General features: G+C 42.5%; 1 protein-coding gene across 6 annotated transcripts in view; it reads left to right on the top strand.

Moving 5' to 3' along the window:
* The window catches only part of NRG3 (neuregulin 3), a 1,237,517-nt gene that overhangs the window by 915,192 nt on the left and 303,958 nt on the right, over positions 1 to 18,367 (top strand). For all 6 annotated transcript variants that reach the window (XM_059882571.1, XM_059882573.1, XM_005226444.5 and 3 more), the window contains exon 3: positions 9,713 to 9,786. In XM_059882571.1, the coding sequence (XP_059738554.1) occupies positions 9,713 to 9,786 (74 nt within the window). The remainder of the gene's footprint in view (positions 1 to 9,712; positions 9,787 to 18,367) is intronic.

Below are 18,367 nucleotides of genomic sequence, written 5' to 3' on the forward strand. Positions count from 1 at the left end.
CCTCCAGTCTCCTCTGTCCATGGGATTCTCCAGGTAAGAATACTGGAGTGGGTTGCCAGTTCCTTCTCCATGGGATCTTCCTGACCAAGTGATCAAACCCAGATCTTCCACATTGCAGGCAGATGCTTGACTATCTAAGCCACCTGGGAAAGCCCCATAGGGAGTAAATGTGACAGTAAATCCTGGTCTGTTGTTGGCTGAGAAATATCAAAGGCAGTCATGGGAACTTTGCATTAAGGAAGTGGGGGAAGAGAGCATGACTCTCCTCTGAATTTAATGTTAGAAAGTAAATTATTTGCCTAAATTTTCTTCTTATTAAGCATATTTATAAGGATGAGGGGCAATGTGGGTCCATGCAGTGTGTACAGAACACACACAGTTAATCAAGACTCATAACTCCACTTAGAGATGAGCCCCTGATGCCGTGCGGAGGTCTATCACCGACCTCTGTCACATCTCTCAGTGGCAGAAATGGGAGTCATTCTGCATCCATAGGACATTCCTTTCCACCACAGTAGGCTACGTCCCTTGAAATCTAGAATCTCACATTTGTCACAATAGATTTTGTGTATACAGGAAATTAATAGCATAGCATTTTGTTAATTTGAATTGATAAAGCAGAAATCCATCCATCTTCTGCTTGTCACTATTACCTCATAACCCTTTTGTTCTCGATAAAGGCGACTATTGCTGTACTACCTCTAATGTGATATTGAATTTGGGAAGTCTTCCTGCAAGAGGGCCAATAAATTACTTCTTAATTTACCTTCTTACCCTAAAAAGAGTCTTTTTTTTTTTTTTTAAGATGCAGTAAAGCCAAAGCTAAATTAGATAGAATGGCTTTATTTTGCCCACATGGCTGCTTTGGATAGTATCGCTATGTATTTTAATCTGTGTAGTACCTTCATGCCATCCTATGTATTTTTGTTAATGTGGTAGCAAAGGTAAGCTCTTGACCAAATAGGGGCAGAAATTTCTATAAAGGCCAAAAATTTATTCAAACTAACATGAGAACTCAAAAGTGTTCAAAAGTGAATGTGCCATATATGAGAGTAAGATGATAATGTAAACAGGTTCTGTCTCGCTGGTGCTAAAATTGACCAGTGAACTGTATGGGTGACCACTGGACCAGGTACCTAATATTTACACATGATTGAAAGGAACTTGCAGTTGAGAACACGCATGGTTTACACACACACACACACACACACACACACATATATATATACGTATATATATACATATACATATACATATATATATACATATATATACATATATATATACACACATATATATATATACATATATATATATATATATAATTTATCAGACTTGAAATCATTTTTTTTCCTTTTTGTCTTTAGGGCTCAAGTATTAACTGAGTGCAGCACACCTCGTAAATTTGAGCAGATGGTTTCAAACTTACTTCTGAAATCATATCAGTCTCATGAAGAAGTAATTTGCCTCTATCTACTTTATTATTTTCAATTTATTTATTTTAATTGGAGGCTAATTACAATATTGTAGTGGTTTTTGCCATACATTGACATGAATCAGCCATGGGTGTACATGTGGCCCCCATCCTGAACCCCCCTCCCACCTCCCTCCCCACCCCATCCCTCAGGGTGGTCCCAGTGCACTGGCTTTGAGTGCGCTGTTTCATGCGTTGAACTTGGACTGGTGATCTATTTCATGTATGGTAATATACATGTTTCAGTGCTATTCTCTCAAGTCTTCCCACCCTCACCTTCTCCCATAGAGTCCAAAAGTCTGTTCTTTATATCTGTGTCTCTTTTGCTGTCTTGCATGTAGGGTCATCATTGCCATCTTTCTAAATTCCATATATATGTGTTAATACACTGTATTGGTGTTTTTCTTCCTGACTTACTTCATTCTGTATAATAGGCTCCATCCACTTTACAATACAAACTTGGTTAAAGGGAAATTAAAAAAAAAAAAATCCTTATATTTTCTGAAAATTGTAGGTATAATTTCATTAGCAAGAATAATCATAGTTGTAAGATAAGTAACATTATAAGCAAAAACTGCCTCAGCCATGGAATTTGTGATATGTTGATAACACTTCAGAAGATCTTCATGAGTTCAAAGACAGCTGTTGCTCTGCAGTGTAAAAGAATTCAAATCTAATCTTCCATTTATAGTTCAAAGGATTTTAGAAAGACAGTACCTACAGCTAAGCTATAGGTAAATTTAATTCCAATTTTGGTTAACTTAAATATCTTGCTGTCTTAATTAGTGTTCCTTTTAAATAAGACCACTTAATTAATTTCTAAATTCAGCTAAAGAAAGCTTACACCTTAATCAGTGTCACAGTATTCTTCATAGCAAAACCTAGATCTCAGCCTCAGCAGTGAGTGGCAGGGAAGGGAATGGGTTCTAACATCATAAGTAATTGTTGAGCCTATAGCTCTAGGCTGCAGATGCTTACCTCGAAAAGTTTCTAGTCTTTCCGGCACACATCTGCGTTCAGATAGAGACCTGGTTTGGGATTCTGACTTCAGGGCTCCTCATTTCTTCAGTGCTGGGCAGTTTAGTCACCTTGGTCAAACTGTATCCTCTGTGCTTTTGCCTTTTTTAAACTTAGAACAGTCTGCAATCAAGAAATGTCATTTTTTTTTTTTTTAAGAAATGTCAAGTGGTACTCCTATTACAGAGCTTTCCCATCCGTAGTTGGTGAATAGCTGTTAAATTAATCCAAGCTTAGGAAGTTTGCCTTTAAATCAGTAACCAGCCTCTGTGACATGGTTTGCTTAAGAACATTTTGAAATTGTCTAGTAATGTTTAAATCTAGGTCTTTATTTCTTATCATGAATCATGGCTTCTTTTCATGATATTTGGACCATATTTTTAAATACTAATCTTGGGAAAGACAGCTGAAGAACAATGGTTTATGTATCTATACAATTTCCATGAAGAATGCCAGAAAGTTCCACAGATCAAACAAGGACTTTAAAATCAAACCTAGTTGAGTTTGTTCAAAGACTTACTAGCTGTATGATTTTGAAACAAGAGGCTTAACCTTTGTGAACCTCTGTTTCTTCACTTGAATAGCTAGGATGATGATTCCAAATTCACAGAATTTTTTTAAAGTGAGTGCATTGAGTGCTTACCAAAACAACAAGTGTTATTTATTCCTAATAATAACACTAGGAGGGAGCTACTATTGTTATCTCCATGTTACAGATAGAAGGAAGAAGGTAGAGGAAGGCTAAGCAGCTAGGAAATAGCCAATCCCAGCTTTAAAAACCAGGATGTGCTCCAAACCACCCTGCACCTAATAGGTAAAGTTTAAATGCCTGATGATTTTTCCATTTTCCCAAACCAAGGACTGACTTTGAGGCTGAGGAGAATTGGCAGGAGATAAAGAAGAATACCTGGAGGCAGTGTTTGTTTTTTTTTTTTTAATCAAATCAGCATTTAATAGGCCCCTCCAAATTGGCAGACTTGTGTATCACTGACAAAGTGTCTCCTTTCCTGTAATATCAAAGAGTAATTGCCATTTTTGTCTATGAATGAAAGTTGCCACAGTCAGAAAGCAAACCATACAGTTCACCACCATTTCTCTTGTGAAGTTAATTGATTTCTGCTAGTTGAAATTTTATGTCTAAAATCAAGTTTCCAAGAAAGAAGCATGCATACTTTCTCTAAAATGCATGGAGAGACCAGATCCTATACCACGTTTGAAGCAAACATTTCTAACCTTCATGCATTTCTCTCTGTAAATTATGTAAAATGCATTTTTGCAAATATGTGCAGTAGAAGGTCTCTAGGCATATGTATGTAATATAATAACCACATGTGCTTGCTCATTTTTTTCCTTCCTGGTATCATTCCTAGGGTTTAAAGTGGGAACAGGATTATAGAAGCTTTGTGTAAAGTTCAGTTCAATTCAGTCAATCGGTCGTGTCTGACTTTTTGCAACCCCATGAACTGCAGCACGCCAGGCCTCCCTGTCCATTACCAACTCCCAGAGTTCACCCAAACTCTTGTCCATCAAGTCAGTGATGCAATCCAGCCATCTCATCCTGTCATCACCTTCTCCTCCTGCCTCCAATCCCTCCCAGCATCAGAGTCTTTTCCAATGAGTCAACTCTTCGCATGAGGTGGCCAAAGTACTGGAGTTTCAGCTTTAGCATCAGTCCTTCCAAACAACACCCAGGACTGATCTCCCTTAGAATGAACTGGTTGGATCTCCTTGCAGTCCAAGGGACTCTCAAGAATCTTCTCCAACACCACAGTTCAAAAGCATCAATTCTTCGGTGCTCAGCTTTCTTCACAGTCCAATTTTCACATCCATACATGACCACTAGAAACACCATAGCCTTGACTAGAAGGACCTTCATTGGCAAAGTAATGTCTCTGGTTTTGAATATGCTATCTAGGTTGGTCATAACTTTCCTTCCAAGGAGTAAGCGTCTTTTAATTTCATGGCTGCAATCACCATCTGTAGTGATTTTGGAGCCCCCCAAAATAAAGTCTGACACTGTTTCCACTGTTTCCCCATCTATTTCCCATGAAGTGATGGGACCAGATGCCATGATCTTCATTTTCTGAATGTTGAGCTTTAAGCCAACTTTTTCACTCTCCACTTTCACTTTCATCAAGAGGCTTTTAGTTCCTCTTCACTTTCTGCCATAAGGGTGGTGTCATCTGCATATCTGAGGTGATTGATATTTCTCCCGGCAATCTTGATTCCAGCTTGTGTTTCTTCCAGTCCAGCATTTCTCATGATGTACTCTGCAGAGAAATTAAATAGCAGGGCGACAATATACAGCCTTGACATACTCCTTTTCCTATTTGGAACCAGTGTGTTTTTCCATGTCCAGTTCTAAGTGCTGCTTTCTGACCTGCATACAGGTTTCTCAAGAGGCAGGTCAGGTGGTCTGGTATTCCCATCTCTTTCAGAATTTTCCACAGTTTATTGTCATCCACACAGTCAAAGTCTTTGGCATAGTCAATAAAGCAGAAATAGATGTTTTTCTGGAACTCTCTTGTTTTTCGATGATCTAGTGGATGTTGGCAACTTGATCTCTGGTTCTTCTGCCTTTTCTAAAACCAACTTGAACATCTGGAAGTTCACGGTTCATGTGTTGCTGAAGCCTGGATTGGAGAATTTTGAGCATTACTTTCCTAGCATGTGAGATGAGTGCAATTGTGCAGTAGTTTGAGCATTCTTTGGCATTGCCTTTCTTTGTGATTGGAATGAAAACTGACCTTTTCTAGTTTTTGTGTAAAGTACACCCATGCAAATACTAAACAGAGAACAGGCTATAAACTCAACAGCTAAACATTATGATATAGTTGAGGAAGATGTGATAGAAAGTTTTATGTTGGCTGAGCCATCCATGTAGATAACAGAGACTGGTAGTGAAGACAGGGTAGGAGTGGAGAAGAAGGATGTGAAGCAATGATTACATCTCCCATTGATGAGTCAATGACCAGGGAATCGAATCAGAGGATGGATAGTACCGTTCCCCAGTGGGACAGTTGTGTGTTGTTTTTGCTTTGCTTTGCTTTGCTCTCCTGACAGGAATAAGTGGGAGAAATGGAAGAATAATCTGGAAATGTAGGGAGGTTGTTGGTCACAAATGAGAGTTCTTTCATTTTCACTCGAAGTCATTATTATTATTAGTTCTAATTTAGTTACTATTCAGAAAAGGATTTCAAAGTAATAAACTGGAATGAGTATTGTAACAAAACAGATGGGCATGGTCTGAAGTTAGCCATGTGGGCTGATGGCCGTGGTAACCACTTTTTGCTGGCCAAAGAATGCCCATTTCTGTGGGAACATCAGCAGTTGAGCTAAACATTTAAAAAAATCTCTTTGGGGCGGGGGTTTCTGCACCCAGGTTGAGTGCTAGGTTCATTGCATCTGTTTTAACACCCAAGACAAATCAAGTATTTGCTTCTAGCTGACAAGTATGCATATTGTAATTTCTCATCTTTGTCAGTATTGTTCTCTTCTCCTTTGTCCAAGGATTGCCTTTTAAAGCTTTTCTCTAAAGCTGGGCTTTTCTTCAGGGACTGTGTATAAGAAGGAAATGAATAGAAGGGGTGGCTTGTTATTACAGATACAGCTGAACAAGTGGGAGGGGGATGAGTGCAAACTAGAAGGATGTATTGGGTAGAAAAGTGAGGTCTGCATTTGAAACCATACAACTGGCCCTATCACTGTAGAAAGTGAGGGGCCTGGCCCCGAAACTCACCAGGAGAGATACGTTGCTGACATTTTAAACTTGGCTCAGAATCTCCAATTTCTTTCCGTCACTTCATTGCCAGGAGCCAGTCTCCCCTATTCAGGGTTTTCATCATTGTTTAGTTGCTAAGTCTTGTCCAGCTCTTTTGTAACCCCATAGGCTGTAGCCTGCCAGGCTCCTCTGTTCATGGGATTTCCTAGGCGGGAATACTGGGGTGGATTGCCATTTCTTTTTCCAGGGGAGATTGAGTTTACACTGTGGTTGTTCTACTGACAGTAAGACTCCTCCCATTTTCTTTACACACCTGTTTATCAACTGTGGCTGTATTTCCTATTCTGAACCTACTCTTTGGACATCTGCTGCTGCTGTTGCTAAGTCGCTTCAGTCGTGTCCGACTCTGTGCGACCCTATAGATGGCAGCCCACCAGGCTCCCCCGTCCCTGGGATTCTCCAGGCAAGAACACTGGAGTGGGTTGCCATTTCCTTCTCCAATGCATGAAAGTGAAAAGTGAAAGTGAAGTCGCTCAGTCGTGTCGGACTCTTCACGATCCCGTGGACTGCAGCCTACCAGGCTCCTCTATCCATGGGGTTTTCCAGGCAAGAGTACTGGAGTGGGGTGCCATTGCCTTCTCCATTGGCCATCTAGTTGTAGGGGAAAAAAAAAGGCTTATGTGTAAGAACACCAGGGAATGTTGATATATTTTAATAAAATTGCTATCACGATGCAAGTCTTTCCAGGGATAAATAAATTCAGAGAACAGGAGTGGATAAATTCAGTGGAGCTTTGAACCAATGCAGAGTAGAAAAATAATAAAGTATTAACCTGATTACGACTGAGCAGCCTTCACTTCCACTTTTTAACCTGATTAAGGCAAGATATAGGCTTAAAAAAATGTATTTACCATTAAAGATTACGTATGTACTTTTAAAATTTTATTAATTCCATCATGCTTTATTAAGATGAACAAGCAGAAAGAACTTCTATTATATGAATTTCTTTTGTTCTTATACCTGTACCTCTCAAGAGAGCAAAAATCTTAAAAAGCAGTCTCAAAATTCACCCCTCCCCGCAACTAAGACAAACCACAACAAACATGCTGTGATATTTTTGAAAAGATACGCTGTTTATCACACTGTCAAAAGGTCTGCCAAACTCAATCTATGCAATAGAATGCATCCTAAGACATTTTTTCCTTTGCTTTATGTGTTTAATAGTGTCATAAATTCAATCCACCTCACTGACTTTACCTGCTAGGCACATTTTGTCTTCACATTTGGATGGATTTAAACTTATCAAGGTGACATGTGTGATTTTTAAGTGGAAACTTTAATTTGTTATAAAACCCAGCACCAATTAGCGGGGATACATAACCACCTTAACAAAGGAGTAGAGTTTGCCTCATGCCTAGTCACACAGCCCTTGGTGGGTTTCCTAACTGGAGCGGGGCTACTTCAGTCTCATCACACATTATTATCTACAGCATGCTGATAGGAAGGCAGGGTGAAGGCAGGCACTTTGCAAGTTTCCTGGTAACCCATGAGGCCTGAACACTTCAGAGTGGGCTCAAAGCCACGGCAAATCAGTTGAAGACTAGAACAGTTTCAAACATCTTTCCTTATTTTCTTTTCTACACACAAATGGAGTAATGCATTTTAAGTGATGAAAACCCCTTAAAAAGCAAAACAAAACAAAAGCACTTCCCCTTAAAAGCAGCAGTCTCCCAAGCATACCATTGTCACATTAAATGAAGATACAAAGAGTGAAGTGTGCTTAAAATCTCCCACATATGTTGGAAAATAAGTCCTCAGAAGTGAATGCATGCACGCACCTAGCACCTAACTCATCATTAAGGAAAATGAGAACTAAAACACTGTGAATCAAGTAACTCAGAATAAAGATGATGGTGTTAGGGCAGCTTCAGATAACAGAAATTTGTTTTTTCATCACAAATGTGCTTCCATCTTAAGTATTTTCTGACTTTGTACAATTAGCGAATCAGTAATATGCCTGCTTTATTTCAAGTGCAGTAAATGAATTTCTTAAAGTTTATGAAAATATGTGTCTGCTTAAACAAACTCTCTCCATAGCCTGTTGGGTATTTGAAGTGTCCATGTATCAGAAGTCTTTGTTCTCAGTCTATAGGGAAAATTACCAAACACACTCCAGTGTGCCAGGTTTGAAAAGGTGCTAAGGAAAGCCTGCCTCATTACCTTTATTCCACTTTAGCTCACAGTGGAAGGTGGAAAAATTACCTGGGTGCCTTTCACTGGGATAGCTCCAACTGCCATAGACCTCATCTAATAGTTTATTACAGTCAGAAAACAAAGCGTATTCTAAAGAAAGAATCCATGGCTCCTGTCTGACAGAACGGTCTCTTTGAATTCTTTTGTCGATTTCATAGATTTCTAACAACCAGAGGATTGTTTTTTAAATCTGATTTGTATGCCAGAAGCACAATTTCCTCCTCAGTAAGTAGGACAGATTCATCCCAGGAGCAACAATGGATGCCTATCTGCTTAACTTGGGCATGACAGATTAAGCTTCAAGCATATACACTAAATGCCACCTCCTTGCTTACACAAATTGTTCAGAGGCAGGCGAGTGGGGCCTCAGCTGTATTTGTTCCTTGAACTGTCAGCTGATGAGCCAGTACTGTCCTGAGACGGCCAACCAGCCTTGATTGAGCAAAGATTGTGGACAGGCAGGGCTGCCTAGACATGCCTCACTGCAAGGGCTTTCAGGTGAATATCCCACTTCCAAATTGCACCCGCCTTAGGAAAGTTTCCCTGGACAATGCCTTGCAGGAAGCAGGCACTTGTTTGCTAAATATAAAAGAGAAAAATGAGGAGACAAAAATGTGATTTTAGAGAAAATGCAGAGACCTTTCATGTAGAGATAGATACTTTTCCGATTTGGCCATATCTGAAATAAATGCTGTTATTTCTGGCCTAGCAGTTAGGCGGCACTGACTGGAAAAATTGGTAAGCAAAAAATAAAAGTAAAATTAGCAAATGAACAAACTAGTAAAACATGAGGAAAATGAACAGTAGGCTAAATCTCCTGATAATGTTTCATCAATTATGTTAGAAAATGATTTTTTATTAGAAAAATAACACTTGTAATATGATGCTTTCTGAAAGAGCATTTGCAGTCTTTTAAAGACCAGTATGTTGCATAAAGAAAACTGCAGAATTGTAATATGAGGATAACAGTTATTCATACACCATGAGGGGCATCTTCAGTTGTGTTGTTTGTTCGCTAGATATTACCTATAAAACTACAAAAGAAAGGCGCCGCTGCTGTTTTCTTTTCCCCACAGACATAAGACTCTAGAATCCATCTGTCAATGTTAGAAACAGGCTGAGCCAAGCATCACAAAAGCATGAATGTACTGTTCTCACGGTGGTGTAAATGGTGGCTGTTTTGCTCGTTGAAATCTCGAACCTTTCACAACCACATGCGTATGTTTGTCATTTATCCCTTTTCTCAGGTGCAAAGAAGGCTACCAAGGAGTCCGTTGTGATCAATTTCTGCCGAAAACTGATTCCATCTTATCGGATCCAAGTAGGTCATGCATTTTTCTTCTGTCTCTAACACAGTATAAAACTCGGAGTCACAGTTGCTAACTCATTGACCACTGGATCTCAGTTTTGTGTCTCTGAATGCTGCCGAGGGTGGGAGTGGGGGACAGGCATTCACGTTCAAGGTTTGTTCAGAACTATCTCTGTGGAGGTGTAGGACTTCCGGGGATGGAGCCTGGTTTCCAGATTCATCTCCACTGCTACCCTCCTATGGGAACTGCAACAAATCCTGCTCCCTTAGCTTTTAGGCTCCCTTACTGCCACCCCATTATGAAAACAAGGATATAGAGACATAAAAGACCTCATTATTTATCCAAAAGAGTGTTATGAGAATTGTTAATGTCATACTGCTTCTTACCTTCTGGTTGGTAATTTGTGAAAACATTAAACCCTATTAACTTTAACCTTCCTGATGGAGGGAAATATACATATAAAATAAGAAGTTTTCAGACTAACTGTGAAAACCCTATTTTTAGCAACCCTATTCGCATATCAGCGATTACCGTACCAACAACAAATTATTTTTTTCCGTTCATGAAAGAAGACAATTTGCTGCTAAGAAATATTACCACTTATTTCTGTCTCTGTGTGGAGTAAAAAATAATGTTCTATACGAATATGCTCAGTTCTGGTCAAATGTGAAATTTTTCCTTTATCTGTAAATAATCTGATCTTTCAGTGACTGCTACAGTTGAATCACCACTAAGCAAGGGACTTTTATTGAATCAGCAGTCTAGTTCAGTGAAGATAATGACAGGCATTTTCAGATTGTAAAAGCAATGTTTTGGTTTCCTGAATACCAAACATGCATAACATAAGCTTTAGCGAAATACCATGCATTGATGGCAGCCAGTGGTCACCCTGTCTGAATGTGCAGGTTGCTGCATAATGAACATTTTAAGCAACATTTTTACAAAGTGCAGATTTTTATTGTCCCCCCTACCCTGAATTTTTAAGTATGTTTCCCTGAGTAAACAGAATATTTTTTAAAATAAGATTTCTGTGTAATTCAATTTGCTTGTGTTTTATCTTGACAAGGCAAGCTGCCACCATACAGCATTAACTATTCTTTTCTTAGCAAATTTAGCTCTCCTAAAGAAAAGTGGAGGTTGCCTAAAAGCCAGTAACTAAGCTGGCCATGGTTGATCTCTGGTCTCTGAAATGTGAGGCTCTGGTCTCTAGGAGTTTCCCAGGTAGGGGACAGTTACTGGAGTGTGTGGTATCTTTTCTGTCTTGTAGTTTTAGCCACTTGCTCAGCTGATGTCTAAAAGGTATGATTGTGGCTAGAGACGTGTATTTGCTGCATTAGGAAGCATAAAAAGAAGAATGGGTTTGCTGATTTCATTTTCTTTATATTCACTTTGATGTACTTAGTTTTCCTTTTTTTTTTCCTCTTTCCTTCTTCCTTATTCTTCCCTTCTCTTTCCTTCCCTTTTATTGCCCTTTTTCCTTTCTTCTCTTTATTATTTCTTTCTTACCTATGCTCCCTGCCTTCCTCCTTCCTTTCCTTCCTTCCTTTTTCTTTTCCTGTATACCTGTAGGATACCTGTTCAGTACAGGGTACTGGAGCAGGGCTTGCATGCCGAACAAAATAGGTAAAATAACCTTTCTTTATACAATCTAATAAAACCTTTGCCATCCTATTAAACATAATAGTCCATCACTGCAAATGTTGAGAATGAGACCACTGTACGTGTTGAAGAAACCAGTACTCGAGAAACCAAGCACCGCACTCGGACTTGGAGAATTCAGGGGTTTTTTTTTATGCCGGTGGGCCCAGAGGAGTTAACCCTCCAAGCTCTGAGCCCTGAACAAAGGGGTTACAGAGTTTTTATACATAGACAGGCATGATTAAGCAGGTTTGCAGGGGTTGGGCGATTGCAAAGATCAAGACAAGGGTGAGTGAGATAAGCCCCAATTCCTAGTATTGTGAGTCCCCACTTTCTGAGGCTACGCAAGGAGCAAGCTGCGTTACAGAGGCAGAAGGAGCAGGAGGTTATGTTAAATTTTAGCTTTTCCTCTTCATTCCCCCTCTTGATGCTTCTATCATTCATTGTAGAAAGCATCATCTCATGTTTTGGGAGGATATTCAGTGCTCCCCATCATTCAGGGAGCAATATTGAGTTATTATCATTTGTAACTTTATGGATTCAATTTGAGAGGTTATGAACTGGGTAATAGCACTGAGCATATAAGGGCTAAAAAGGAGCCCCACAAAGAATATGGAGAGAGGACTGGTTAAAGGGAAAAGCCACAATGCCCAGCTCCAGAGATTGTTCCAGTTATCCCAGGAATTTGCTCGTCCCTCTCTCCTTTTTATGATTTGTTCCCTTAGCTGTTGGGCCATGTCCCTAAGTATTCTTGATTGGTTTACATAAAAGCAGCATTCTTCATTCAAGAAGAGGCAGAGTCCTCCCTTTTCAGCTGTCAGTAGGTCTGCTGCTGCTGCTGCTAAGTCGCTTCAGTCGTGTCTGACTCTGTGCAACCCCATAGACGGCAGCCCACCAGGCTCCTCTGTCCCTGGGATTCTCCAGGCAAGAACACTAGAGTGGGTTGCCATGTGCTTCTCCAATGCATGAAAGTGAAGAGTGAAATTGAAGTCGCACAGTGTCCGACTCTTAGTGACCCCATGGACTGCAGCCCACCAAGCTCCTCTGCCCATGGGATTTTCCAGGCAAGAGTACTAGAGTGGGTCACCATTGTCTTCTAGTCCTCTCCTATTCTGTAAATGCACCTCAGCCAGGGAATCTAGTTGGTCCTGTGAGGCCACTAATGATTTGGCTACTCTCTCAATGTAGTCTGTGAAGTCCTTGGATAGTATATGGTAGAAGGTGGTTGATGAAACAATTCCTTCTATTCCCATACCTATCCCAGCCTTAATTCCCAGACCAACTAGTAGGGGTATAAATCGGATGGCTATTTTTGACTGCGTATGTGCTGCCAGAGGCACAGTGAGAGTCTGGTGGTTAAGGATGGTATTCATCTGGGGAGTGAGGAAAGCTAACGGGCAGATACCCATCCAATTGGCTGGTAGACATAAGTAAACAACTGTCCCACAAAGAGGCCTTGATGGGGGCAACACCTTATTGTGTTTCTGGGAGGATGAGTGGGCTACTCGCCTTTTGAAGTTTGATTACATTGGTCCCTGGCTAAATTGCCAACAGGTTCAGTCCCCACATCATTTGTAAAGCATTCTGGAGCCTTATGAGTTAACTCAATTGCCCTTGAGACTGGCTCTTGCCAGGGTAGGTCTATAGGAGTTCCCATGGCTGTTGCATCATTCATTGGTACTGGTGTAGCTAAGTACCATGGAGCCCCTAAGGGTAAAGCAAAGCCAGCAATCCCTGGCCAGCTGGGGGCTGGTGTCATTAAGAAGGCAAAGAAAGAGTTGCATTGAGAACCAGGTACAGATGAGGGTCTAAGGGGGAGTTAACTCTGTAACCTGGGTCATACAGCCAACAGGCAGAGCCTGAGTTTTTAGGGCAAAGATGATCCATGATTTTGTTTGTCTGAATTATTGTTCCTGTCCAATAGGTTTTTCCATTTATTTGGCAGACAGACACTTGGTCTGGGTAGTAACATCTGTGTGGCATTTGGGGGTAGACGGAGGCACAGGGGCATGTTGGCAATGCCATGGTGTTGGAATACCACCTGGGGTTTGGATCCTCTGGTGGAGGGAGGATAGTGGCAGTGAAGAGTATAACTGGAAAACAGTTTTGGCACCCAGACCTCTGGACATGCATCTCCTGATTATGAAGGCAGTAGGTGATTGGCCTACAGGATTGGCTATCTATACATTGTTCTAGCTGATGGTTAAGTAAGTGATTTTCCAAGGGTTGACTGTAATGTTGACAGGTGCATGATGGATAAGGAACAGCACCATCTGTTATAGCAAGGGACACCAGAAGGCTGCAAAGCAGCCTGCACATAACAGATAACTGAACACTAACAAAAAGTTTTCTCCCTATCTTTGGGTTGCCACGGCTATAGCAACTGAGCCTGTTGTGAAGAGGGGTCAACTATACTGTGAGCAATTTAGTTAAGTAGGGAGAATCAATCATAAGAGACATTTAATAAGAATGAGGCTTCCAACTCCTGTGAGATAACAGACAGCTAACCACAGCTTCTGACCCAAATCCCAGTCCTGGAGTGCTTTTGAATCTAGTCCTGTAGTGAAGAGCACAGCAATAATACCAATCAGTGATAGAGGCCAGGGTTGACAATGAAAATCCATCTATAATAGCCAGATCCTCAAGCTTCCACCATGCGTTGACCAGCAAGCTGCTGGAGTGTGGCGGGAGCAAGGCTGAAGAATCCTCAAGCTTCTGCTGTCCTTTGACTAGTCAGCTTCTGGAGTGACTAGAGCAGGGCTCAGTATCCTTCGTGGCTGAGAGCTGTTGTTTTGGGAACCAGACCTTAAGGGGATTTTCGGGGTCCCGAACAGTTTTCCAGGTGTCCTCACCACAGGAAGCCACTGCCTTCTTGACTCTGGTGTGGTGGATCTGAGGGATGACAGCTGTAACTTTAATAGCAGTAGGGGTTGCCAGGACGACCATGTGAGGCCTGTCCAAATTGGCTGAAGTGGTTCCTTTTTCCAGTCTTTTACCCATACCTCATCTCCTGGCTGATAGGGATGGACCCAGTTGCCCAAAGGAATGGGTGTCCTTTCTAAGGTCTTGGGTGATATAGTGGAAGACTCTTCCCAGGGCCTGGAGGTGTTGGGACATCTCCAGGTCAGCTAGTTGTTGGGGGTCTCCCTTGAGTTTTCCTATCACTGGGGGTGTTCTCCCATATAAGATCTCAAAGGGAGTTTAGCTTGAGGATCTCAGGATATATCAGACTTGGAGTAAGGCTAGGGGGTAACATGTCAAGTCAAGATAACTGGGTGTCCTGTCAGAGTTTAGCTAATGTAGTCTTGGGGGTCTGATTCATGTGTTCAACTTTCCCTGAGCTCTGTGGCCTGTAAGGGGTTTAAAGCTTCCATTTGATTCCCAGTGTCCTGGATGAATTTGGATTATCTCAGACACAAAAGCTGGCCCATTGTCAGACCCTATGGAGAGAGGCAGCCCATATCTCAGGATTATGTCTCTTAGTAGGGCCTTGGCCACTGTTCATGCCCATTCAGTGCACGTGGGGTAGGCTTCAGCCCATCCCGAGTACGTGCAGACTATCACAAGTAAATACTTATAGCCTCTACAGGGCTTGACTTCAGTAAAGTCCACTTCTAGACCTTCAGATGGCAGTGTCCCAACTGTCTGCACCCCTGGGTTGGGTCTTGGTCCTTGGCTGGCGTTGTTTTGCACACAAGTCACACATATCTAGCACTGATCTGGGCACACAGGGTTGGGAGCTTAGGAACAAAATAGTAGCAGCTCAGTAAGCTTTCCAGCTCAGTTTTTCCTAAATGAGCTGTCTCATGATGTTTTACCAGCTAGTCTGCTATATTGCAGGGGACAAAGAGTCTTTGGTTTGGGAGCTTCCACCAGCCCTCTTTTTTTTTTTTTTAATTCCTCCCTCATTTAGAGCCCATTGATCTTCTTCCTTGGTATATCTTCGAGATGGAGGCAATTTTGGTGCCAAGAGGACGTTGAAGATTGACTTGGGGCCCATTGTGGGGCTGGGTTGGGTCGCTGCCTCCTTGGCTTTCTGGTCAGCCAACTGATTTCCTTTGCTGACTGGATCGGTTCCTCGCTGATGGCCTTTACAATGCATGACTGGCACTTGGGAAGGCTTCCAGACTGCTTCTAACAGCTGAAGGATTTTTGTTTGTTTGTTTTTAATCTCTCTTCCCCCTGCTCTCAGTAGTCCCTTTTTTTTTTTTATAAATGGCTCCGTGAACATGTAAAGTAGCAAAGGCATACCTTGAATCAGTGTAGGTGTTGACTCGTGTCCCTTCAGCATGCCTTAGCACCTGGGCGAGTGCCCATAGCTCAGCCCATTGTGCTGACCACCCTGTGGCAAGGCCTCAGCCTTCACTATCTCATCAGTTGTTATGGCATAACCTGCTTTGCAGGGCCCATCTTGGATGAAGCTACTTCCATCAGTGAACAGTTCCAGTTCTGGGTTCTAGAGGGGAATGTCTGTCAGGTCCAGCCTGCATGAATAAATTTCATCTATGACCTCCTCAGAGTTATGATCAGGGGTTCCCGCTTCCATAGGTAAAAAGCTGGGCAGGGTTCAGTGTCTGCACAGTCCTCAAGTTGGACCCATGGGTTTTCTCAAAGCAGTCCTTGATAGTGAATCATCCTGGAGTTGGTCAGCCACTTATGCCCCTGGCTATTCATCAGGGCAGTAACAGCATGGGGAACCTTTACATTTATATATACATATATATATAATATGTATATATAATGTATAATATGTATATATATACATATATGCACGTACATTATATATATACAAATATATATATACAAATATATTTATATATTATCTTTTGTTATAAGAGTAAACTTATTTGCTTCTCTGACCAAAACCACAGTGGCAGCTAATGCCCGGAAGCATGGCAGCCATCCCGTGGCCACTGGATCCAGTCATTTGGACAGTTATACGACCAGGCGCTGCTATGGCCCAACTGTTTGTGTGAGAACCCTCAGTGTACATTTTTCTCATGTACAAAGAGGTTAAAGTCCCATGCCACATCTGGAAGCCCTAATGCTGGCGCACTGGTCAAGAGTCTCTATCTCCTTGAAGCCTTTTCCTGTTCAGGTCCCCACTCCAGGGGGCCCTTACCAGACCCTGCTGTGGCTTTGAACAAAGGCTTGGCGATTTCAGAGAAACCTGGTATCCAGATCCGGCAGAATTTGGCAGCCCTGAGGAACTCACAGACTTCTTTCTTGGTGTCCCGCCAAGGTATTGAACAGATAGCTCGCTTCCTCTCATGTCTGAGCACCCAGTGCCTTTTTGTGATGACAAACCCGAGGTACTTGACCTCCTGTCTGCAGATCTGAGCCTTTTTCCATGACACCTTGTATCCTGTGGTGGAGAGTAGAGCCAACAGGGCTTTGGTGCCTCTCCAGCAGTCCCCTTGGGTGGAACTGGCTAGTAACAGGTTGTCCACATACAGGAGCAGGGTGCAGTTGAAAGTTTCGCTGGGAAAGGCAGCAAGGTTTGCAGCCAGGGCTTCACCAAACAAGATAGGTGAGTTTTTGAAGCCTTGTGGCAGTTGGGTCCAAGTCAGCTGTGTCTTTCTCCCAGTGTGTGGGTCTTCCCATTCAAAGGCAAACAAGGGCTGGCTGGTGACAGCTGGAGGCAGAAGGATGAGTCCATGAGATCGAGGCAGGTGAACCAGCTTGCCTGAGTGGGTAAGAGACTCAAGAGAGTGTAGGAATTTGGGACCACTGGATGGATGGTGATCACTGCAGTTGATGGTGCGGAGGTCCTGGATGGCGCGGTAGTCATTCCCTCCAGACCTTTTGACTAGTAAGATTGGAGTGTTCCAGGGAGATGGACATTCAGTTAGGATCTCAGCATTTTGTGGGTGCTGGATGTGGTCCCAAATTCCCAGGCATGCCTCTTGTGATACTGGATATTGTTTCTGTCTAACAGGAGTGGCTCCTGGCCTCAGGTCCACTACAATGGGGACAGAGTTTTTGGCCAAACCGGGGGGCCACTTCTCTTCCCAGACATCAGGGAATTCTTTTAACAGTCTTGGGGGATTTATTTGTTCCCTTCCTGAGGAATAGAGACACCATTCGTCTTCCCTGGATATGGTCATGGCCATCATCAGAGCCGATTGTCTCCCCAGGGTGAGGCTCGCAGACTTTCCAGGGGCAAAGGTGATTTGTGCCCCCAGCTTTGTCAGTAAGTCTCTACCCAGCAGGGGAATGGGGGATCCCAGTAAGTAAAGAAATTCATGAATCACCAGATGGCCCCCAGCTGACACGAACGGGCCTTGCAAAACGAGCAGGGTGCCATGAACCATGTGGCCCCAACAATAGTTGCTGTTCAGCCTGTGAGGGGAGCCACAGGTGTGGTTACCACGGAGTGTTCAGCTCCGGTAGCCATAAAAGTCATTGATTTTTTTTCCCGGGGGCCCAGAATCAGGGAGCCCAGTCTTCCCTAGTCTGATTCTGCTCTGGCCAGGCCAATAATGTTTTGGATGGCCGGCTCAGGTTGGTACCTTTCTTTGTTGGGTTGACTGAACTTTCAACCCTTTAGATGTCCCTCTGTGATGGGGACATTCATTACTCCAGTGTCTGGTCTCTTTGCAATGGGTGCACTGGTCATGGCATAGTGGGAGTCTCTTCTTCGTTTCCCCTTTCCACGAGGGGACAGTCTGTTTCACTTGATCAGAGCTCCTCAGTGCTGCTGCTAGCAAGGCTGCTTTCTGTTTCATTTTTTTATCTGCTTCCCGTTGGGCTTCATGGTCTCGGTTCACAAAGACTTTATCTGCTACCTCCAAGAGCTGTGTAGCATTCAACCCAGTGAAGCCTTCCAGTTTTTGGAGCTTTCGTTGGATTGTCTGCACAGGATTGAGCCGCAAAGGCAGCATTGATCGTTCGTTGATTCTCGTGTGTCTCAGGGTCGAATGGGGTCTATGTCTGGAACACTTCACGCAATCT

This window comes from Bos taurus, chromosome 28, assembly GCF_002263795.3.
Source record: "Bos taurus isolate L1 Dominette 01449 registration number 42190680 breed Hereford chromosome 28, ARS-UCD2.0, whole genome shotgun sequence".
Classification (NCBI taxonomy): Eukaryota; Metazoa; Chordata; class Mammalia; order Artiodactyla; family Bovidae; genus Bos; species Bos taurus.